Source organism: Mustela putorius, unplaced genomic scaffold, assembly GCF_011764305.1.
Source record: "Mustela putorius furo isolate JIRA1106 unplaced genomic scaffold, ASM1176430v1.1 tig00537227_pilon_pilon_pilon, whole genome shotgun sequence".
Lineage (NCBI taxonomy): Eukaryota > Metazoa > Chordata > Mammalia > Carnivora > Mustelidae > Mustela > Mustela putorius.
In genome coordinates, this window is record NW_025422368.1 from 42854968 (window position 1) to 42880466 (window position 25499).

At 39.0% G+C, this 25499-nt stretch overlaps 1 protein-coding gene across 3 annotated transcripts in view; it reads right to left on the minus strand.

Moving 5' to 3' along the window:
• Nucleotides 1-10221: 10221 nt before the first annotated feature.
• Nucleotides 10222-25499, minus strand: part of MDM1 (Mdm1 nuclear protein) — a 33412-nt gene continuing 18134 nt past the window's right edge. The window contains exons 8-15 of one of the 3 annotated variants that reach the window (XM_004752462.3): nucleotides 25441-25470; nucleotides 24930-25105; nucleotides 23552-23869; nucleotides 22222-22334; nucleotides 22026-22135; nucleotides 14580-14832; nucleotides 12318-12377; nucleotides 10222-11053 (exon numbers count right to left, since the gene is read on the minus strand). In XM_004752462.3, coding sequence (XP_004752519.1) covers nucleotides 10941-11053; nucleotides 12318-12377; nucleotides 14580-14832; nucleotides 22026-22135; nucleotides 22222-22334; nucleotides 23552-23869; nucleotides 24930-25105; nucleotides 25441-25470 — 1173 coding nt within the window. In that variant the 3' untranslated portion in view covers nucleotides 10222-10940. The remainder of the gene's footprint in view (nucleotides 11054-12317; nucleotides 12378-14579; nucleotides 14833-22025; nucleotides 22136-22221; nucleotides 22335-23551; nucleotides 23870-24929; nucleotides 25106-25440; nucleotides 25471-25499) is intronic. The other 2 variants (XM_004752465.3, XM_004752463.3) reach the window with 2 other exon arrangements.

The following is a 25499-nucleotide window of genomic DNA, read 5'->3' on the forward strand; positions in this document are numbered from 1 at the left end:
ACCCGCACACATGGCAATTTCTTAGGGTTCAACCTAATCATTTAATTAAAGTCTTTTTTGATTTAAACCTTGCTGACTCAGGGAAGCAAGTGGCACTTTCCCCCTGCAACCCAATCTCCCATGTGATGTTATGGATTGTACTTTTAAGGACAAGTTCCTTAGGGTATTTCCTTCCAGGTCATCACTTTGGCACTTATGTAGCTGCCACTGGATGAAGAGCTTCGGGCTTCACGGGACAACCAGCTGGACTTTCCTCACGTGGATAAAGTATAACTATCTTAAACACCTAGTATAATTCTTTTTATCAAGCACTGGTTAATTAGTGAAAACAAAGTAGTAGCAATGTAGAGTAGGATATTAAGATATTTTTTTTAAATAAAAACAAATACATGGGTCCACTGTAACCCCTTTCTTAGACTAAAGGGGCTGACCTGTTCTCTTTGCCTGTTCAGAATAAACCTTTTTTTCTTCTCTAAGGAAAATTTTTTCATTTTTGACTGATATTTCAGAAGTCAAAAAGGTTTTGTGTAGCTTCTCATGATTTTAAATTTTTTTAATTTCTTTATTCGAGAGGGAGAGAGAGAACAAGAGAACAAGCATGAGCAGGGAGAGGGAGAAGCAGGCTCCCTGCTGAGTCTGATATGGGGCTCTATCCCAGGAGCCTAGGATCATGACCTGAAGCAAAGGCAGATGCTTAACAGACTGAGACACCCAGATGCTCCAACTTCTTATGATCTTAAAGTCAGAATGTCCTGCAGTTCATTTGACTATCAAATTGTCACTGATCTGTCACTGAGAGAAGGCTATGGGTGCTCCTTGTCCTTGCTTGATGGTAGTGGACAGGATTAGACCTGGTTTGGGAGTTAGAAGATCTGTGTTTAGATTTCAACTCATCTTAGCCTCAGTTGTCATGCCAGCAGAAGGGAGACAATGCTATAAAATGGTTTAGAAACATGAATTAAATAATGTAGCCAAAGGACAAGTCACATAAAATGCATCAATCACTGTCATTTGCCTTTTAACAATAGCTAGAGCTTAGGAAGCATTGGCTGTGTGCAGGTATTGAGGTAAGAATCCTGAACGGACCCACTAGTTTCATCCATGGAGGAACCAAACACAGGCTTAAAGAAATTCAGTAACTTTGGGCGCCTGGGTGGCTCAGTGGGTTAAGCCGCTGCCTTCAGCTCAGGTCATGATCTCGGGGTCCTGGATCAAGTCCCACATCGGGCTCTCTGCTCAGCAGGGAGCCTGCTTCCCTCTCTCTCTCTCTCTCTGCCTGCCTCTCCATCTACTTGTGATTTCTGTCAAATAAATAAATAAAATCTTTAAAAAAAAATTCAGTAACTTGTCTAAGAGATATCAGCATGTCAAAGCTAAATCTGAACCCAGAAATTCTAACTATACAGTGTATATGCTTAACCACTGTACCATTCAGAGATTTTTTTTCCAAAATATATCATAAGTTGGTTAATACCATTTTGCTCTTACTATTCAAATATTTACAACTTTAAGGGGCTCCTGGGTGGCTCAGTCAGCTAAGCGTCTAACTTCAGCTCAGGATGAAGCCTCACATCACGCTCCCTGCTCAGTGGAAGTCTGCTTTTCCCTCTCCCTCTGCCCCTCTGCCCTGCTCATGCTCTCTCACTCTCTCTTTCTCGTTCTCTCTCTCTCTCAAATAAATAAATCTTTAAAAAAAAGTTTACAACTTTTACAAAGCAAAACTTTGGAGAAGTGGTTCTCAGCTAGTGTGTGCAGGCATATCCCAGGTGATGTTCCAACTTTCTTAAGGGTTCAAGAGGTGAGAATACAGGTCAGGCTCCAAGATCAGGTGTGCAAAAAATAGTTGCCTTTACTTTCCTCCATAATGAGACTTAACTTTCTTCAAGTCCTATTCAGGTATCCAGATAATCGCAGTCAAGAATCCCTCTTGCTTCTCCATTATATCTTGAATATCTCCATATTCTTGTGCACCAATGGGGACAGAAAGGAAAGTAGTCCTCCACTGTTACCTGTCTACCTCTTATACCCTGCGATGGACATCTTCCTGTCTGATTGTTGATCATCACACCCACAGATAGCGCTCCATTTCAGTGACTTCTGAGCCCCTCTCAAAAGTATAGGACAAGGGCACCTGGGTGTCTTAGTTGGTTAAATGTCTAAATCCTGATTTCAGCTCGGGTCATGATCTCAGGTTGTGAGATCAAGCCACGAGTTGAGTTCCATGCTGAGGGTGGAATCCTGCTAAGATTCTCTATCTTGGAGACCGTGGATAGCTCAGATGGTTGAGTGTCTGATTTTGACTCAGGTCATGATTTCAGGGTCCTGGGATCATGCCCCACGTGAGGCTCCCTGCTCAGCAGGGAGTCTTCTTCTCCCTCTAACTCTGAGCCTCTCCTTCCTCAGGCTTGCTCTCTCGTTCTCTCTCTCTCATTCTCTCTATCTTGTGAAAAAAATAAAATCTTTTTAAAAAGAAAAAGATTCTCTCTTTCCCTTTCCACCTGCCCTTCCCCCGCTCCCAAATGCGCTCACTCTTGCTCTCTCTGTCTCTCTAAAACAAAACAAAACAAAACAAAAAACAAAAGTCAGGACAAATTTGAGTGCCCTTCCATGTCCATCTGAGGTAATGGAAAATTGTGGGATACTGTCTTACAACCCTTCTGCTAAGGTAAGTCACAGACAACACAGCAAAAGTCATTTGTACCTTTTGCCAGATACAGGTTAGACGTGCGATGGATTTCCAAAGGTTTGCCACTTCTCTAGACTTTATCCAGGGAGTGAGGCAGAGGTCACCTTTATCCTCAATATTTCCCAAACCGGCGTTGTGCTGGTAAACGTCTACCAACCAATTCTTCAAGGGGAAAAGTCTTGATTTGTCTCAGTTGCCGAGATCTGCAGCATAACGATTCTCACCATGGCCAGTTCAAGCTCCCAGTGTGAGAACCCTGGAGGTAGAATTGGGCAGAGACGCCAGGACTGGCTCCCTCAAGCAGGTGCAGTGGCTTCAGCACACATTGCCTCACCTGAATGGAAATGCCTGCTATCCTCACTCATTCAATCAGCTCAGGGCTCCGTCCAGGACCTCTCCTCAACAGTCCACCAACATCTCTTTGTCTCTTTCCTATTTCCAGCCCTAGTCTGGCCACTCTGGGTCTCTTGGAGGCTGGAAGCACTGGCTTTGCCTGACTACAAAGTCATCCGATGTTTTTCCTTCAAAAACGAAACCCTAAAGCTTGACTTTGTATTTCACTGTTCAGTGACAACCTTTTACAGGTAATAACAACTTGCGTTCTTAGTGCCAAACTAGGAGAGAGTAACAGTTGAGCAGAAAAAAACAGATTGGGGAATGGGGGTAAGAACAATCTCTGTTTACTGTGTAGAAATAATAGCTTACTCCATTATAAATAATTCACTCCCCCTCACCTCCCAAACCCCTACCAGCTCTGCCAGGCCAAGGATTATTCTTCAGTCATGAAGACGTGCCATGGGTTTCAGCGGTTGCCCAGGATACAAACTCGGGTGTGCAAGAAACACAACCTCATTTATTTTCCTCTATAAGGAAAATGAACATTTTTAGGATGCCAATCTTGCCAATTTATTAACACTTAAAATACATGGACTCTGTAACCCCACAATTTCATATTTTTGATATATGTCTATTATAGGCTGAATTGTGTCTGCCTCTCACCCCCAAATTCATATGTTAAAGTTTTGACCTCTCAGGACCTCAGAACATCACCATTTTTGGAGATAGGGTCTTTAAAGAGGTAAGTAAGGTAGGATGAAATCATCTGGGTGGGCCCTAACTCAGTAGGGTTGGAGATCGGGACCCAGGGGGAAGATCACACACGTGAAGACTCAGGAAGAAAGTCCCTACAAGCCAAGGAGAGATGCCTCAGAAGTAATCAGCTATGCCAATACCTTCATCTGAGACTTCCAGCCTCCAGGTGTGTGAGGAAATCAGTTTTGTTCTTGAAGCCACCGGGTCTGTGGTGCCATTTTACTGCGGCCCCAGCCAACTAATACAATTCCCTAGAAAACAATTTGCACATTTTTACAAGATGAAAATACTGATTTCCAGTGGAAGCACCTGCTCTCCCTGGCCTGAGGGCTTTACCGTTGCTTCCATGACCTGCCTGGTGTCAATGCCACTGATGTTCCTCACTTCCCTCTGCATCTCAGCATCCTTCCCACAGGGACTGATGGGTGTTCCTGCCACCCTCGGTGCTGAGCTACAAGCTCACAGAGTTCTCCCAGCTGTACTAAGCTCCAGGTACTCAGTGTGGTAGCTGGTGTATAATACAGCCCCTTTACTGGATGTGCCTCTGTGTTTAATCTCCAGGGTAGGGGCACTGCTGTGGTTATAGTTTTCAATATGAAAAACATCCTCTCTTTTTTCTAACTTCTAAGTCCCGTTCAGGTGGGTGGTAAAATGCTGTCAGGAGAGAGCAGGCGCGAGGTCCAGACAGAAAGTCGCCTGTGCGGGGTGGCACACCTGTCAGGGTTTGCCTGCCTAGCTGTCCCAACTTCTGTCTCACGAGCTAACTACAATTTCTCCAGATACTAAGTTCAAATTATATTTATCCTTCCCATTGTCTCTCATCTCCTTTAAAATAGAGCAATTTTAGGCAATATGATGGAAAATGACTATCACAGTTATAATTCTTGAACTCTTAACTAGGCACCTGCATTAAGTTGCTCTTCATGCATGAAATTATTTAATTTCCATAAGAACCATTAGAGACCACATATTATTATCCCTATTATTATTATTACCCCTGTTTATGATCCATATTTAGCATACTATCAACTAGAACTCAGAGAAATTAGGTAACTGACCCAGTATCACACAACTAGCAAGAGGTAGAACCAAGATTCAAGCATCTTTTGTCGGATCCAAGAGTGAAAGCTCTGTTTAAAATGAACACTGATAGGTGTTTCTTTTTTTTAGCTTCTTTGTTTTTTTTTTTAAGATTTTATTTATTATTTGAAAGAGAGAGAGAAAGAGAGAAATCAGGAGAGAGAAATCAGGGGGGAGAGGGAGAAGCAGGCTCTGCACTGAGCAGGGGATCATGGCATCATGAGCTGAGGCAAAGGCGGACCCTTAAAGGACTGAGCCACACAGGTACTGCCAGTTTCTTTGTTGTCTTAAGATTGTTAAAGAAAATCTATCACAGGAACACTTATGGAGATCGATTCATTCCCCCAGAGAAAAATATGTTAACATACATTAACACATTGGGCTTTGTATCATTGCCATGTCTGGATAGGAGATGCCTTGCAGAGGGCCAAGGAAAAGATGCATTCTCTAGAAGCAATGCCTTGGACCATGGAAAATCAGAAGACACAGACAGGTCAAATGTTCTTTAAAGCACATTGGTTTGGCAGAGGGAAAGCCATACAAGGTTTGTTATATTTTTATTTTACTCTGTGTGAACAACAAAAAACCGGCAGGAAATGACACGTAACAATGTGTTGGTGTTATTAACATGCATGCAGAAACATACCCTTGCACACACACACACCACACATACCATATCTGACTGTAACTTAGATGGATATTTTTGCTATTAACAACTAGGAAAGGGAGTTAACACAGGCAGTCTGTCACAGGAAAAATGAAGACTTGTTGGGTGGCTATGCTGCCCTTACAAAAAAAGAAAGTGTCCATAAATTTGAAAATTTAAAAATCCATATAGCATGAGTGGAAAATTATCTTTCTCCTTATATGGAATTAACAAAAGCCAAATAGCCAAATGTCTAGTAGATGATTTTGTAAAGTGCAGTTCTAACATGTTTAAATGATTATTGCCTGAAGATACACTGAGATTAATGTGTGTGATATAATATGTGTAATTTTTGCATGCATTTGAATGAATGAATGAGTGAATATATTCATTAAATTTGTAAACTAGGGAGGGTTGATATTTTTCTAGAAGCTTCTCCAATCAAAAGTAGTCAGCTTCTACATTTTATTTTTATTATGTTATTTAAGTAGTGAATAAAGAATTGTACATGTTGAATATTAGTCTCTAGTACTTCGTGGTTTTGTATTTCTTCAAATTATAAAAACAAACCTGAATGAAATGTCTTTTCTTGGTCCCCACATTTTGATTCTAAATGATGAAAGAAAGTGACGACTTTTTAGATCATTGATCCATGATATTTTTAAAGTCTCAGCAGCAGAGGGGGAGACAAATCATGAGAGACTGTGGACTCTGAGAAACAAATTAAGGGTTTTGCAGGAAGTCTGGGGGTGAGCCTAGTGGTGTGTATTATGGAGGGCACATATTGCATGGAGCAGTGAGTGTGGTGCATAAACAATGAATTTTGGAACTTTAAAAAAAATAAAATTCAAAAATATAATAAAATAACCAGAATCATACACTAAAGAGAATCACACATAAATATTAGTGAATGGATGTGTGTGTAAGCATGCATCTTAAGTTCAAATAAAATGTTTAAAGTAAAAAAAAAAAAATAAAGTCTTAGCAGCTATACTTCATGTAGTAATTAATTTAAATGATCAGGCTAGGGTGCTGGTAGTACCAGGTTAGGCTAATTTGCAATGCATTTTGGGTTTCTTTTTAAAAATTTTTTATTTAAATTTAATTATCCATGATATAGTATGTCGTCAGTCTTTGATATAATGTTCAATGATTTATTAGTTGACTATAACACTCAGTGTTCATCACATGTGTCTTCTTTGATTTCTGTCACCCAGTTACCCCATCCACCTCCCTTTCCTCAACCCTCAGTTTGTTTCCCTGAGTCGAGTCATGATCACATGGTTTGTCTCCCTCTCTGATTTCTTCCCATTCCATTTTCTCTCCCTTCCCCTCTTCTCCTCTGCACTATTCCTTATGTTCCACATATGAGTGAAACCACATGATAATTGTTTCTCTTATTAACTTATTTCATTTAGCATAATCCCCTCCATTTCCATCCATGTCGATGTAACTGGTAGTCATCCTTTCTGATAGCTGAGGAATATTCCGTTATATTTATGAACCACATCTTCTTTATCTGTTTCATCTTCACAAAATTACAAGTCATGTCTAATAACATTAATGGTTCTTTATGGAACCAAAGAGTTAGTGTTGTCATGCAAACCTACTTCCAATCTTCTTTGATTTGTCCAGAACCTTAACTGTTTTGACCTAATTTTTTAACAGAAACATCAAATGCTAAGGTACTCATTGTGGGCAAAGTCTTCCTGAATGACCTGCCCAAACTCTGACTGTAATTGAATTTGTAAGTGTAAAACTACATTTTCCAAGAATGTGTGCCATTTAGGTTAATTTATATGTTCTTCTTGAAATACAAAACTTTTGAGTTTTATATCATCAATCTCTAAAATAAAAAATAACTTGTAGCAAACAAAGGAAATCTTTGGTATTGTTGGGTATATTCATTTAGAGAGCAACCTCACCTATCTTTCCTCTCATCAGTAATTATGGTGGGTCCTTTACCTCCGCATTGCCTGACTTGTTCCTGATAACATCTCCAATTCATGGTTACATTAATACAGTTTGCCTATCTCAGGTAATTGATTCCACCTTCTAGAGTTGCTGAGTCACAAGACTATAGTCAGTCTTTTTTGCTTTACCACATAACGGAAACAGACAAATCATTTCACCACCCCTGCCCCATACTGTCTCCGTGTGAGCTCAATGTAGGTCATCACAGATAGGGCTTTGATGCCAGATGCCACAATTTAAAAAAAATATATATTATTCATTTGACAGAGAGAGAGAGAGAGAGAGAGAACGAGCACAAGCAGGGGAAGCAGCAGAGGGAGAGGGAGAAGCAGGCTCCTTGCAGAGCAGGGAGCCAATGCCGGGCTTTGGGATCATGACCTGAAGGACCCTGGGATCATGACCTGAGCCGAAAGCAAACACTTACCCAACTGAGCTACCCAAATGACCCAAGGTCATTTGCCACAATTTTAAGATACACTGCCTCCTGCTTTCTAGATTTAAACTTAGCCTCTCTAAAACATGATCTCCACACACCCCCCCATTATTTTAATGAAAATTTGCCTTTAACACAATAGAACATTTTGAGTAACTGAATAGGGTATATGAAACACCTTTAGAGACCTTAAGCCATGGAATCTTAAATCTTGCAGATGAGGAACACAGAGTCAAAGAAGTTTAACCAGCTTGCTCGAGGTAGAGTTGAAATTTGGCCATAGGTTACTATAGCCCCAAAGCCAGTAGCTCCTCAACTACCTGAATATCAGAACCATTTGGAAGATTATACACACAGACCAGCAGACCCCATTTCTGGGCAGTACCATGGGTGGATCATGGAGAGTCTCCCTCTGCAATCTATTATCTGCTATTTGTAGCTTATTTTTATTCTTTAGGTGAACTTCAGCCAAGAAAGGAAACTAAACCAATGTATTTTTTTTATTCAAGTGTAGTCAACATACAGTGTCATATTAGCTTCAGGTGTACAATATAATGGCTTAACAATTCTGTACATTTCTCAGTGCTCATCCCGATAAGTGTGCTCTTAATTCCCTTTATCTCTTTCACCTTTCACCAGATCCGCCCCCCTGCCCCCCCACCCCACCACCTCCCCTCAGGCAACCACCCGTTTGTTCTCTGTATTTAAGAGTCTGGGTTTTTTGTTATCTTTTTTCCCTGTTTGTTCATTTGTTTCTTGAATTCCACATATGAGTGAAATCATGTGCTATTTGTCTTTATAAACTAGGGAAGATGCGAATGGTTTAGAGCAGCTTCTCTTGGGCTGCCTCCTCTCCTTTCTTAAGTGGATCGTTTTCTACCGCAAATGATATAAAAAGAAAATCAGAGACTGGTGTAGTGGTCACATTGCTGGGCTTGAAACCGCCTCTGGTGGATAAGTGGGGAGGAAGCCGATTTCTATGGTATAAATCCTCCCACCATGGCCAATTTCAAACAACTGAGGGTTTAACAGCCAAAGGCAAGCTCTCAGTTTTCACTCAATTTCCAAGGACACACTGGGACCGGAGCAAAATGAAGCCATGGATGGGGCTAGTAGATGGCTCATTTCAGGGAAGAGAAGTAAAGACGGTCTTGGGGATGACTACTGTCCCTCTCACTTGCCATATAGCAGTAGTGCTATGGGAGAGCTGCCCTCTGCTTGAAGGAGGCTGCTGTCCTCCAGGAGGTGGGAGTGGGGAATAAAGTACGAAGTAGTGTTATAGGAAGCTTGCCTCTCAACCTGAGAGGAAGAAAAGCAGCTGATCTTTCTATACCTCTACTCACCCCCGGAGAAAGACCCAAATGGTCGAATCAGAGTGCAAGTTCAACATTAGCAAGATACTCCCAGCCTGCTTTTAATCCACAAGTTAAGTAAGCAACAGGGGCAGGCTGGCGGAACACAACCCTAACTTGTCCGATGACAGACACTGTTCCTTTGCCTGGAATAGGCTTTGCACAGCTGACTCATCTTGGGAAAGTGAGTGATGATGGCAGTTTGACAAAAACTGGGCCCTGAGCACGCTAACATGACTAATATCACCTCACCTAAAAGTACAAAAAATATATTCCAAAACCAAATGTAAATGATTCTAGGATCAGTTTCCATTTTAGATTATTTGTTCCTTTGGCAAAATTCCAGATGTCAGGATAACTATTTTTGGGGTGTCAACAACTACAACAAAGGTAAATAATCCATCCTATTTTTAAGTCCATGAAATGTAAGCAAATATTTGTATGTCATTACTTATAACCTCATAATATAATATCTTTAACAAACTTACTGTGAATCAATGATTTGCAAAAGCACTTTTGACCAAATTAAGCACTTCCAAATGACTTTTCATTTGTTTTCTAACCAACAGGCATGAATATTTTATATATTTTAATATCAGTACCTTCTGTGCCTTCTAGTAAACATCGCATGTAATATTTATGAAATTCATTTTTTCAGGAAATTAGATTTATGACTTGCAAAATGAAATAAAGAGTAAGATAACATGTCCTATGAATAAAGAATAGTCAAAAAGTATGTGTTAAATTTTTGAAAATAAGTCTGCCTTGGAAATGCTGTATTTTTTCTATAGTCATACAAAATTATTGTGGATTCAAGTTTTGTTGCATCTGGACAGCTGCACAAGAAGCAGAACATTTATTTAGTTAACCTGTTAGGAGTAAAATATTTCTAAAAGATAATTATTTATTCCATGTAGTAACTTGAAGCTAATAACTTGAAACACTTCAAAAAACAGAATTGAAATACTTGATCAATTTTTATTTCAAAATGTCTACAAAGTTTTAACTCTCCATTATACAAATAATTTTTCAAAATTGAGACATTATTCAAATGTAAGCCAAAGTCCTTAACAAATAGAATACACGGAAAGATCAAAAATATACATATTCTCTCAGTAAATTTTGTTACATAAGTAAGAAAAATATATACAGCTCGTATTTTCAATTTAAAGAACAATAGTCTTAACACTGCAACCACATATAGAAGTATTAAATTAAAAGAAATACTACAGCAAAAGATATAGGAACAACAAATTCATCATATGACATCTACAAATCATAAAGATAAACATAACCAATCTTCAAGGAATACATACTTCATAGTTGGATCTTAATTTTTATTTCACTTTGTTCATTTTTTAGAATATTCTGTAGATAGGCAAAATTCACAGTTCTACCAGTAGTTATCCTTGATACAAAACTTATAGCACGTGAAGAAATCTACGTCTTTGTACCTTGGGATAGGTGTCAAAAGAATTAAGTTGAATTTGTATGAGCCTGTGTTAAAATTTTCCAAGTAAACTGAATTGGCTATTGAAAAGTCAACCAATTCTTTTTAAGTAGGAAATGGGAAAATATCCAAACACTTGAAAAGTCTCAACATAGTAAAGCAATAAAAAAAAGATTATGTCAATGATTTCCTAGATTGTTAAGCAACTGAGCTAGATACACATTTAATTATGTTTTGCCCCAGAAATTCTCTTTCCTTTTCTGAGCTCGTGCCAGAGTCTGAAAAGCCCGGAGACTAGAAGCTGCAGACCGAGCAGAGATCTCAGATAATCTGTCCTCATCTGCAATGAAAAAATTATAATCATTGTAGAAAATACCTCTAATAAATATATTTTATAACATTAACAGAAAATTAAAGGCATCAAACTCTATAATGTCAATACTGAATCTGTCAGAAAAAATTATTAAAATATAAGATATTAACATTTTCAGGATAGTTCACTGTAATATCCCAAGTTTACCATATTTAGAAATCAAATATTTTAATGTTAAATGAGCATTCTGTTTCCTGCCTGAAATCCCACAACGTCATTACCTGAAACACATGGCCTATGATTTCAGTATTACTTGGAAAAAATTCATCATCATACTGTCTTGTCCTACTTTAAAAAGCACAGATGTTCTAAGCAAAAAGCTTTTATAAGCATTTTAAAAGCAAAATGCTATACCTTAACATAGTGCTAACATCACATTTCCAAAATAATTTCACTTAATGTAAAAATAATGTTTGACTTTAACATGCTATCCTTCATCATTACAGAAATTCCTCATTCTCAGTAAGCAAATCTGTTATAAGGTTATTTGTAAACACTGTTCTTCCATTAAGAAGAAAACACAGCTAGATTCGAAGTATCCAGGTATTTGCATTTCAAAACCCAATAACGATTTCTAGTTCACTGAATTCTGAAAAAAGTCCCAAATTTATAAGAGGACAGAAAATCTTCAATGTATATGAACTTATAATACATAAAGTATTAATTCAAATTTACTTTTACATCCAAAATTTATAAACTCAGTAATTTCATACATTTTAGGATGAATTAAAATAGTAATTTTGATTGTTCACACCAGGAATTCAAAATTCTTCCTGTCACTATTAGAAGCAAATGAATTTGTCAGTATGACTGCTACACAAGAAAAAAGTCCATTTTCCCTAATCATATTTTTTTGAGAAATGAAAATTGACAATATATGAACATTTGAAAAAAAATAACAGTTTTGCTAGACCAAATTCCTGAACCCCCAGCAAGCCAGGATGGAAACAGAAAGAGTATTAACCTCACATGTGATGCTAGGCATAATCTCTCTTTTCTGTTTGCCCTAAAAAAAATTCTTCAAGTTGATTTTAGGTCCCAGTTTACTCATTTGTAAATGGGGATAATTTAACCCCATCACAGGGTTTCACAGGTCTAATAAAATAATATCTGTAGAAGTGCTCTGTAAACTATAAAGTACTAATCCAATGTTGAGATCATAATACTATTATAAAATACCATATAATAAAACCTCATACTTTGATCATATGTTATTTCACTACTGAAATACCTTCATCATTAAAGACTTCATGCTGAGGCAACTGGAAATTGTTCATCTTTGCTTTTCCCACTTAAAAAAAGAAAGGGCAAAAAAATTAGCCTTCAAAGCCACCTAACAGTATAGTATATTTACAGAAAAACCTTAGTGAAAGTAAACTATCAAAAATTTTATTGATTTTATGTTTTTTATAGAAATTATTATTAACAGCCACTCACTAATTTACAATGTGCTTAACAAATATGTAAACAAACAAGAGAAAATTTCTAGAATTCTTTACAGTGACAATATTGATCTATTCTGTGCTTTTTAAAAAGATTTTATTTATTTATTTGTCAGAGAGAGAGCACAAGCCAGGGTGGTGTGGGGACAGGCAGAGGGAGATGCAGGCTCCCTGCTGAGGAAGGAGCCCAATGTGGAACTCAATCCCAGGACCCTGGGATCATGACCTGAGCCGAAGGCAGCCACTCAACCCACTGAGCCACTGAGGTGTCCCTATTCTAACTTTAAAGAAATGCAGTAGGCTTCTATTTTTACAGATTTATTTACTTATTGGGGGTGGAGAGGAAGAGGGAGAGAGAGTCTTCAGCAGACTCCGTGCTTTGGACAGAGCCTGATGTGGGACTCAGTCCCATGACCCTGAGATCACAACCTGAGCTGAGGGCAAGAGTGGAATGTTTAACTGACTGTGTCACCCAGGGGCCTCAAGAAATGCTGTAGGCTTCTGTTTAAAGATGGTAGATGGACTACACACATTTACAAGAATGACATAAACCCATAGGACAGAGAAAATAAAAGACAATGAAACAGCAACAAAATTTTGGAAAATGGAAAGCAAAGAGAAAAACTGAGAGTGTGTTATTGTCGTACCTAAGCTGGATCCTAAGCCAGCAGAGGAAGGAAACGAAGAGGCAACCAATTTGTTCTCCACTCTTGGCTGAGGCGTATGAGTACTAAGCACCCTTGAAAGTTGGAGTGAAGGTAAGATTGAACCAGGAAACTGGTGTATAGAACAGTCTGCCAAAGCCTTCTTTAAATTTGCACAGTTGGCTGTCTTCCTCCCAAAAGAGGAATGGAGTTTTCCTCTCCAAAGCTTTATCAGAGTGACTCTGACTGAAGGACACAGGTTCAACTAAGGGCAAAGGTACCATATTCAAAACAGGGGAATTCTATGTATCATTTATCTTTTCAAAGGGATAAAATAAGATGTCTATAAAATAAGAACAGGATGCTATATAAAGGGAGCATACAGGGTTAAAAAAATTCTTAAAAATTAAAAATACTGAAAAATCTTTAAAACTCAGAAGAAGGGGTAGAATACAAAAATGAGTAACCCTTTCAAATTAAAATAAAAAGACAGAGATGGAAAATAGGAAAGGTAAGGTAAGAAAATAAGATCATGTCCAACATCAGAATAACAAGGAGTGCCAGAAGAGCAGGAAACAAACAATGGAGTGGAAGGAATTACTGACTAAATAATTTGAGAAAGTGAGGAACCAAGTTCCCCAGCTGAAAAAGTCCACTGAGTACTAGCAAAACAGAGACCTGCGGTAAAAGTTCAGAAGACTGAGTGTGAAGAGAAGGTCCCCAAAGATGCCAGGGAAAAAGAAGCCACACACAATGATAAAAAATGAGAACACAAGACTTCGCAACAGTAAAAGTAGAAGCTAGAAAGAGCAGACAATGCCTAATAAAACCAAACGAAAATAACTTACAACCTTGAATTCCCCATCTAGGCAGCGTTTAGCAGTATCTGAAGACATTTTTAGATATCACACCTGAGAAGGGCGCTGCTGGCATCTAGTGGGTTGCCTATATGTGTATAGAAAACACTTGAAAGAAGCCTCACACCTGAGGGCCCCTGGGGTGGGGGGGCTCAGTCCATGCAGTGTGTGCCTTTGGCTCAGGTCATGATCCTAGGGCCCTGGAATAACGTCCCACATCTGGCTCCTTGCTCAGCGGGAAGCATGCTTCTTCCTCTATCTCTGCCCCTCCCCTGCTCATGCTGTCTCTCAAATGAATAAATAGTATTGAAAAGAAAGAAATGAAAAGAAAAAAAAGAAAAGAAAAGCTCACCCTCACACAAAAGTGAACTGGGGTTATAGCCCAGCTGATTGTTTCAGAGAAGAGACTTTTCCTACTTAAAGCAATCTGTTACATTAACTAAAATACTAGGTAACATAATTGATTAACATACAGTATTTACTTAAGCCTTTGTACCCATCAGTGTAACTTTCATTTAAAAAGACAAAAAGTTAAAACCAAAGTAGTTACCATTGTGCTGAAATTCTGGATCTCTCAAAGAGCCCTGAATTCGACGAGAGGGATGCCAGTAGGATGGAGCCCAGGGTGGAGAAGGAGACTGCCCAGGTGTGTTTGTTGGATATTCTGGAATTTTTGAAACTGGAAGAGTTACCTCAGCAAATTTGGGGATATTGGTTTCAGAATCTTCCCTCAAAGGCAGGGGATCCACTGTTTTTATACCAGCAGCTGGAGAAGTCAGGAGGGATATGGCGCGACTTTCTTTCTAAGTGACCAAAAAAATAAGATACATATATATGTCTGATAATATATAAAACAATCAAACCTTTAAATACACAAAAAATAAAATGATAAAAATCAATAGGAGAAATTACAGGAAAACCTATGTAACCTCAGTGTGGGGAGGATATCATTAGTCTAACAACCAATATTGGTAAACACACTTAGCTATATAAAAATATATAAACATTCAAAAAAATTTAAATCACAAATTTGAAGAAAATATATAACTTATATATTGACAATGAATTATCATTGCCACATAAATATTTCTTTTAAAGCAGTGAAAGATTAACTAATTAAAAATGGAAAAAAATATATATAAGCAAATTATATAGACATAAATTACAAATAGGAGAAATATCCTACCTCACTAGTAATCAAATAATTTCAAAATAAAAGGATCAAGATACTAACTTTTCATTTACCAAATTTAAAGATCAAAAATTTTTTTAAAAGCCACACTATAATGACAAGGATATGGAAAAACTGGCACTCTCCTAGAGTGTCATTGGGAGCACAATCTTTCCAGGAGCTGGTGAAACATCGAAAGCTTTAAAACTTTGTCTTTTTTTTATCAAACAATAACACTCGGGGAGTATTTACAAAAATAGATAATATGAACAAAAAAGTAGCTAAAGGACAATTTCTTTACAGCATTTTTTCAAAGCAAAAAAATTAAAATATTAAGAAATAACAACAGGCATCTAGTTTTAAAAAACTGCTTTCAATAATAAACAGCTGGTATAACTATAGGTTGCATATCATGTTGCCTTTAAAACTTAATTGTAAGTGACATTTAAAGATATGTAAATATGTTCACAATTCATTGCCAAGTAAGTAAAAATAGATTATGAAACCTTATCTCCAGCACAATAGACAAATACACTATATACCTAAAGAACTCAAACAATCAATAGTGGCCGGCCCTGAACAGTAGGGAGGAAAGCATTTACTTTGTTTAGTTGGTCAGTATTTTCTATTTTCCACAATGATAATGTATTACTATCCTAAAAGTTCTTGTATAATTTTACTTATAAGGAGAATTCATACCAGTAAAATTAAACATAATTCCAAACTTTCCTAATCATTCCTCGTAAATGTGGCTTTTACTCTGTGACTTAGGGTTTATCAACACAATATTCAAAACACTGCTTTCTGACCTTAGGTATCATTTTCTGCAATTAGAGAATGTACTGCTTTTAAAGTGGAGAAGGCCTGGGGTCTTATCCAACAAACATTTCTCTTTAAATCAAGATCTAAAACAAACCACAAATCTTCCTCTTGCTTCCCTTTTTAGAATTATAGGTATCACTTGGGAAAACTATTATTTTTTCTTTTTCTACATATATACACAGAATTTAAGATCTGTCATATTGGTTTCACTATTGCTAAAAAGGCCTGAATGAAATCTCTAGAGTATTTGTAACCTATGGGGTTCCCAAGTTTAATGTCATGGCTTTGGTGATCTGTTTTTGAGCCTAAAGCCTTCTCATTGGCCCCCCCACTCTACCCCCGTACCCCCCTATACAGCCCATTTTCCACTGAAGAGCCCAAGTGATTTTATCACGTAAATCACATCATGTTTGCTGTGTAGCTTTCAACCCTCTTGGGGCTTCCCAAAAGCCTCAGAGTTACATCCCTCCCTCTCTCACTCACCCTCCCTTCCAAAGCTCATTTCCTACCCTTCTCCTCACCCCAGTCATATTGGTCTTCTCACTCTTTAAAACTCTTACTGCTGCACACTTGTACTTACAGCTCTTTCAAACTGGAAAACAGTCTCCACTAATCTCTGCCTGGACCCATCCCTCATTGAGTCAGGTCTTAGCTAAAATATCACCTCCTCAGAGATGCCTGTCCTGATGGCCCAGTGTAAAGCAACCTCACCCACACCTTGACGGTCCTTTCTGATTTTATTTGTGCTGAAGTTTTCTTTTTTAAAAATTACCTATTTCTCAAAATGAAAAGGTAAGCTCCATGAGGACCGGGATTTTGTCTTGATTATCAATGAATCCCCAGGTCCTAGAACGGTGCCTGACACATAGCAAGAGCACATTACATAGTGAATTGGGTGAATGAAAGTGAAATTCCTGATGTCCCCCTCCAAAGGTGATTTCTTTCCAGAACTCTCTTACTCAATACATGGCATCCCCCATCAATCCTGTTAGGCAAGGCAGAAACGTAGAAGTCATTCATGGTCTTTTACCCCTCTCCATGATGCAACCCAGCACTGAGCTTTCATGTTCCCCTTACACAATTCTTCAGTTTCATCCACTTCTGTGACATCTTCCCTCCTTAATCCAAGCTATCACCATGTCTACTTCGACTGCTCCAATGACCTTCTAAGGGTAACCACGGTTTACTCTTGCCTTCATGGCAACCAGAAAGGTCTTTAAAATATTTTAATGTTTCCCATTGCTCTCAAGATAATGATAAAAATTTTCCATATTGCTATCTTTTCCAGACTTGACCTACTCCCTGCCACACACTATACTTGCCTTTATTTCTTAGAATCCTATGGGGGCCCCTGGGTGGTACAGTTTTTTAAGTATCTGACTCCTGGTTTTGGGTCAGGTCCTAATCTCAGGTCCTGAGATCAAGCCTCAAATCAAGCTCCATTGCTCAGTGTGGAGTCTGCTTAAGATTCTCTCTCCCTCTCCTCACCCTTCTCCATGATCACTTGCATACTCTCTGTCTCTGAAATAAATTAATTTTTTAAAAGAACCCTATGTTTTTTCTCACCACAGGATACTGACACATGCTATGCTTCTCCTCTCCACCCTTTTTACCTCATCAACTCTGCCTCTTCCTCAGTATCTCAACCCAATTAGAACTTCTTCTAAGAAGCATCCTTGACTTCCAAGAAGCTTCCAGACTTCTAGGACTAGGTCAATTTCTTTCAGAATAGCACTATATACTACTCTGAGACTCTTGTTAGTTTTAACTTTGCTTTTTTTGAGGGGGGTATAATTCTTTAATTACTGTGTATCTCTCTCACCAGACTGTAGGTTCCATAAGATCATGAACCAGGTCTATTTTCGTTCGCTATCCTTTACTGTACATGGGTAAACAGATAAGGAACATCTGCTGAAAGACTGAAGTGAGCCAATACACACATAGGTTTTTAATATCATCTATAAAATGTGAAAATGGTCCTTGAAACACTAATACTATGATAATTCTACTCTAAATTTTATGAGAGAGTCTTATTTAGGAGTTAAAATGTGGACTCTGAGAACACACTGTCTGGGACCAAATTCTGCTCCATGATTTGGCAGCTATGTTACCTCGGTTTTAACATCTAAATGAGAATAACAAGACCAGCCTCCTGGAGCCACTGTGAAGACTCAACAAGTGCATATACAGGGGCTAGGACATAGTTAAGTGCTCAGTAAATGCTATTATGATGGGCCCCATGTAAGTTACCCAAATTGCTGCTGTCCATAACACTCCTACAACTGAATGTCATTAAAAGTTAACATTCAAAAAATTTCTGGATATTAGAATATATTCTCTCTGATTCCTATGATAAAAAAAGACATAGGATAATATTAATTGAGGGCAACTGAATAATAGGAATAATTTATTAGAAACTGCATTTTGGGCACAATGAGACAGATTGGCATTAAAGAGCAATATTACTCTATTTTGTTAATTTAACTAATATTCAATAAATACCATAATGAGTGAAAATAATATATATAAATCCAGCTACCAATATGGATTAAAGCTACTCATTTTAGCTAAGGGTAGTCAACTCTGTGGGTAAAGTTGCCCAGAAGCTTATACCTTCCAGAAAGCAACCTGGGCCCCATGGGGTGAGGGGGATGAGGTGGCTGGTGGGGGACAGAACAGTCCATGAGGGCACGAGATTCCTAATACCTGATTCTGATCATCCACTGACTACATTCCTGTTGTCATAAGCCAATGTATACACAAGCAACAAAAAATAGTTTAGATTCTGTCATTCCAATAATACTCAGTCAATACCTATTTAATGGGTACCTGCTAGGAGGTGACTTCAGTACTGGGCTTTGGGAACAACTGGGCTCTGATCCTATCTTCTACCTATCCCTGCCACCTAAAAGGTCTCCCCTGTGCCCTCTGAAATTCATAAATAGCCACCAGCAAAATTCCCTAGAGAAATTCAACCTCCTTCCTCACTGTTCTCTCTCTGACTTCAGCCACTTACTCCCATGATTATATGTTAAGCCTCGCCATTACTGCTAATTGCAACCTCTCCAGACTTCCAATTTCTGACCCCCACCTCCTACCTTTAAAACGAACCCCTGTGAGTACCCAAATTTCAACATGTCTGCCAAGACCTTCCACTGATCTTGTCACCTCTGCACTGTGCTTTACCTTCCTAAGTCCTACTCTTCTGCCCTAACCAACTCAACCTCCATGGCCAATCATCAGAGTCACTTCCTGGGATATACACCTTAACTCCCTGACCCCTTTTGTCATTTCCTCTTACTCCCTTGACAAAACATGAACCCCAGCAGTTAAATCCAACTCTCTACTTACCTGCATCTCTGCAGTCAAACCTGGCTGGAGAAAAACACACAACTCATCATGACTGGTCTTAGAACAAATTTGTGACCATGAGCCAAAAAGTGTCCTTTGTGTAGTCCTGCATTATCTCCCATTTCCCTGGCCCACTCCCTCTCCCACTCTCAGAAAAGACTATCTCATGCCTTCTTTTCTGTACTCAAACCTCCAACCTTTTCTTCCCCAGCCTCATTCTCAGCAAGGCTCTTTCTTCATGTGCTACCAAGAAACAATCCAAAGAGCTTTCCCACAGCCCCCACCACATCTCCCGATTTTATCAGCAGTGCTCACGTATTCTGCCTCCTCAAGGAAGGAACTGTCAGAGTGCCTAAAATCAGCCCTTCCACTCGCTCCTCCCTCAGACCCTATGCAATGTCTGGAGGCACTCATGCACAAGTGCAAAGGACTGGCGGCTGCGGCAGCATCTTTCTCTTGTTAAACTGTTCTTGTTGGGGCAACTAGATGGCTGAGCCCATTAAGCGTTTGCCTCAGGTCATGATCTCAGGGTCCTGGGATGGAGCCCCAAGTCAGGCTCCCCACTCAGTGGGGAGTCTGCCTCTCTCCCTCTCCCTCTGCCCCTTGCCCTGCTCCAGTTCTCTGCCACTCTCTCAAATAAATAAATAAATAAATAAATAATCTTTAAAAAAAAAAAAAAAACCTACTCTTGTCAATAAATAACTGTGCTGTTATCTCCTTCATCTTGACCTCACTCCCAACTATCACCTGTTACTCTGCTCCCCCTTCCTGGAAAAGACTCTAAAAGAATTGTCTGTGATGACTGCCTCTGCTTCCTCTCCTTCCCTTTCTCTTGAACTCACTTTTGTTTAGGTTTTTGTCTCTCCCCACCACCAAGACTGTCCTTTGTCAAGGTCACCGATAATATCCATGCTGCTAAATCCATCATCAGTCCTCATACCTTACTGATCCATCAGTAGCACTGACACTCCCTCCTCCTCGACAACTCTAAGACACCAAGTCTTCTATTTCTCACCATCTCTCTGGCTGTTCCTCATCAGCCTCTTTGCTGGTTACACCTCAACTTCCCAGTATCAAAAAACTGGAGCTGACACGTGTCTAAACATACCATCTCTATCTGTACCCACTTCCTTGATGATCTCCCCCAGTCTCAAGACCTCACATATCTGTGCCACCTATACGATAAAGATTCAAATCAGTATTTGCAGTCCAACCCCTCTTCCCACACTCCAAATTCAGAAAGGCAACTGCCTATGCAACATGTCTACTTGTACATCTAATAAGTTTCTCAAATGACAAGTGTTCAAAATAGAACTCTCTGTCTTCCCTGACAAACCTTTTCCCTAACAGTGTTCCCCATCTCAGTTAACTGGCAACTGCATCCTTTGGCCTATTACACAGGCCAAAAGTCTTGAGTAGTCCTTGATTCTGGTCTTTCTCCCATACCATATCTTAACCATTAGCAAATTTGGTCAGCAACATCTTCGGTGCATATCCAGAATTGGATTCCATCACACGACCTCCACTGCTACCAGTATGAACCAAACAACCATCACCTCTTGCCTGGAGAGTGTAATTGACTCCTATCTAGTTTCATGCCCCTGCTCTTGCATCCCTATTCTCTGTTCCCAACACAGCAGCCAGAGTAACCATAGGAAAACCTAAGTCAAATCATATCACTCCTCTGCCCCTCCAAAGGCTTCCCATTTCATTCAGAATAAAATTCAAAGTCTTTGCTATGACCTATAAGACCCTATACAGTGTAGTTTTCCACTGTGCTTCTAAATTCATTGCCCACACTCTCCCTCTCTTGCTTTCTGGCTGTTTTCCAAGAAATCGGGTACCTGATCACCTCAGGGACTTTGCACTTGCTGTTCCTTTTGCCCAGAATGCCTTCCTACATATGAATATGGGTCAATCTCTCACCCAGTTCAGATTCTGCTCAAATGCCACCCTCTCAGTGAGAACTTCCCTGGCTACTTCCTATTTACCTCCCCTGCTTTACTTTCCTCCTTAGTACTATCATCATCTAAAATACTGCGTATTGCACCTTGTTACCCTGTTTATTGATTCTCTTCTCCACTAGAATGGAAGTTCAATAAGCACCAGGATTTTTGCCTGCTTCTTTCACTGCTCTATCTCCAGTGCTGAAACAGTGCCTGAAGCATACCTGGAATACAACTGCCACACAGCAGATACTCAATAAAAATATTCTTTTTCTTCTCTCTCTTTCTGTTCAGTCACTACTGACAAGATTTAATATCAGCAGAGGGGCACCTGGGTGGCTTAATCAGTTAAGTGTCTGCCTTCAGCTCAGGTCATGATCTCTGGGTCCTAGGATGGAGCCCCACATTGCCGAGCTCGCTGCTCAGTGAGGGGTCTGCTTGTCCCTCTCCTTCTGATCCCCCTGCCCATGCTCCTCTCTCAAATAAATAAATAAAATCTTAAAAAAAAAAGTATATCAGCAGCAATATATATTACTGTCAGAAAAAATAATTCAATGCCTTTGCCTTACTGAAAGCAGGTTAATAGCATCATCTCCACATACAAACACAGAATTTCCTAAAATCTACACCTATTATTCATTCATTACACGTGACTAAAATAATCACTTCCTAAAAAGTTGTTTTCCTCCAAAATATAAATATTTACCTTCCTAAAGTCATTCTTTGCCGTTTCTAAGCCATCCTGAGAAGACATTCTTTTCCTCTGCTCTGGGACTGGAAGCCTCACTTTAGACGGAGACACTAAAACAGCACCACCTGGAAGAATGCAGAAGACAAGTCTCAAACTAAATTCTCACGCAGAAAAAGCAGGTAAATTAAGAACCATTGTGTCTGCCCATTACCAACAGCTGGAGTGGTGAGATCATGATGAGTCCTTTGGATTCCACCAAGTTCTCTCAGCTTTGGAGTAGGAAGCCGGCCCCCTTTTCCAGAAGATACAGAAGAAGACTCTGACCTATAGGTGGAAACAAACTACTATGAACCATTTCCTCCAGAAAATCGGATTGAAAATATTCTGTGATTACTGTATAATAATAAAATAGACAATTTATAAGATAAGGACATTTTGTTTCTGAAAAAATAACAAAGCCCCATCTGGTTAAGAGTGACTTGAGTATTGGAAAAGAAGGAAGATCACTGCAAGCCAGCAAAAACAGCAGAGAATTCTTCCATTAGGTCGGGGCCTAACTTTCCTATTAGGCACAAAACTCTTGATGGAATGATAAGCGATTTGATTAGGAACAAAAAGCACCATTATCAGTGGTAGAGAATCACTCCCCAAAGCAATTAACATACAAACCAATGGCAATTAACTATTTGCAGAAATCACTTATTTTTTTTTACGACTTTATTTTTATTTATTGGACAGAGAGAGACACAGTGAGAGAGGGAACAAAAGCAGGGGGAGTGGGAGAAGCAGGCTTCCGGCAGAGCAGGGAGCCCGATGTGGGGCTCGATCCCAGGACCCCAGGATCATGACCTGAGCCAAAGGCAGAGGCTTTAACCCACTGAGCCACCCAGGTGTCCCAGAACTAGAAGGTATTATGCTAAGCAAAATATGTCTGTCAGAGAAAGACAATTATATGATCTCACTGATATGAGGAATTTGAGAAATAAGACATTGGATCATAGGGTAAGTGGGAAAAATGAAACAAGATGAAACCAGAGAAGGAGACAAAGCATAAGAGACTCTTAATCTCAGGAAACAAACTGAGGGTTGCTGGAGTAAAGGGGGTGGGAGGGATGGGGTGTGGGTGATGGACATTGGGGAGGGTATGTGCTATGGTGAGTGCTGTGAATTGTGTAAGACTGATGAATCACAGACCTCTGAAACAAACAATACATTATATGTTAATTTAAAAAATAGATAAGAAAGCCATTTTTCCAGACACATTTTCAAATCTGGCAAATCATAATTAGCAGGACATAAATGAAAATAATCCTACTTCTTCCCCAGTAGCTCAGTGTTCAACTGTTCAACCATCAATTACTGGTGACTCAAATACCTGAGTCAATCAAATTATAAATCATATAAAAATGTCTGCTTTGTGACATTAACATCTGTTCTCTGTTAGTCATAAAACTAAGAATGTAAGCCATCTATTTAGTGACAAAACAAAAAATATTAACCATATGCATGCTTCCATATACCAATTGATTTTAAACTCTCACCCTTCTTTTATCTTGTCTGCCTTAGATTTTTCATGTACTTCCAACTTCTCCAGCTCTCCCATATGAACCTGCTTGTCCTTGTCTGTTTTCTCCTCCTCGTCTTCCTCCACCTCCTCCTCCTCTCTTGGTGGTTTCTGCATGCCTTCATCGGGGTTCTCTGCATCCCACGCCAGGCGCCTTCTAACAGGTACGGCGGGAGCATCTGACACGCCCAATTTCTCTGTGCTATTTTTCTGGGGCTGCTCTTCCAAGACAGGCCTTTTTTCTTCCAGTGTTGCAGGAGGACATTTCTGCAAAGTCTTATGGCTTGTAGGATCTCTGCATAACAAAAATAGTTTCAAACTTCAGTTTGAGGTTTCTAGTTTATACTAAATTTAACAATGCTGTCATGGTCTTTCAGTGTTCACAACAATGTTCCCCACAGATATTATCTTGCCCTGATACCAAAGAAAGAAATCTAATTAAGAGTTCATTTGACAGTATAATAAACTAAAGCTACAATTTGGATTTTCTATTACAGTACTCCAAAATGAAATGTATGTATCTCCTCTTACTCCTACCTTCACACATGCATGCCCGTACCACTGCTGACAACACTCATGAGCGTCCCCCAGACTGACATTTACACACATAAGTGAGGACTCCACATGGTCTAACTTACTCAATTACGGTTTATGCACAAACAACTGTACTTGTGGATCAAACAAATGGATTCAAATTTTATACTTCATACTTTAGATTGATTAATCTTTTCCAGACATTTCTAAATAATGGATTTTGTGATGGATTTTTAAAATCTGATGTCATAATAAGAACTTCTGGTTCAATTTGGCTTATATGACTTTATTAATATGCTATCAACAACTAAAGACTTTTATTTGCTACAAATCAACTATTTCTCTTATAAATAGTTGAATAATGTTCATTTTAAAACCCAATAGAGCAGAGAATTGTCCCACAGAATCAAGGCCTATATGTCATATTAGCCACCAAAACCTGTTAATGAATGTTAGCTTATATTCTCATAAGAATAGCTTATATTCTCTAAATTGTCATTGTTGTTGCTACCTTTTCTTCTTCTTACTTTTTAACATTCTTTCCATCTATTGCATAATCATTCCTAGTCTACCCTTAAAAGATATTATAAAAATTACATATATATAGTATCAAGTCCAGTCTTCCAGATTTACACTATGTATTATTTACACACAGCTTTATTTTCACACAGAATACACTAAAAATAATGAAATAAGTGGCTGGCATATCTCCATTTGACCGGAGGACAGATTTTGAGTAATAATGTCAATTTCCTGTATGATTCCATGATCTACCTAAGCTACAACATACTTTTGTGCCATCCACACAGAACAGAGCTCACCCAGCAAGATCTAGAGCTCTGATGTTGCTACTAATGGTTCCTTCTGAGCTCGTGGTGGAGGAGACATCCCAACAGCAGTTGTTGTCAGACAGAATCTGATTCAGATGGTCCCGAGAAAAATGTGTTCCTTGAACTCGTTTCCTATAAAACTCAGCCTTCTCTCGGAGTTCTTTAACCTACGCAGCAGAGTTGAGACATTGTGTATTACTGTAAGAGCTCCTTTGCAAATATCACCACATAGCTTACCAATGACGATGCACAAATGCAGCCAGAGAACAAGGAGAAAGGAAGGCAAAAAGACACAGACATCATCAGACTATGTGCATTTTTAAGCAGAAATTAAAACAGTCAAGCTAAAGCGCAATGCAGTTATTTTATTTCAAGGCCAGCAGGCAGGAAGAAGAATTTGTAGCAGCTAAGAAAAATATTGACACCTACTTTGTATTTTGACTGAAATTACACAAGTACTCTATGCATTATTACAGTTTTTAAAAACTCAAAAGCAACCAACCTCTGCATACCACATGGCATTTAGAGAAGCCTAGGAGAGGAATACAGAAACACACTTAA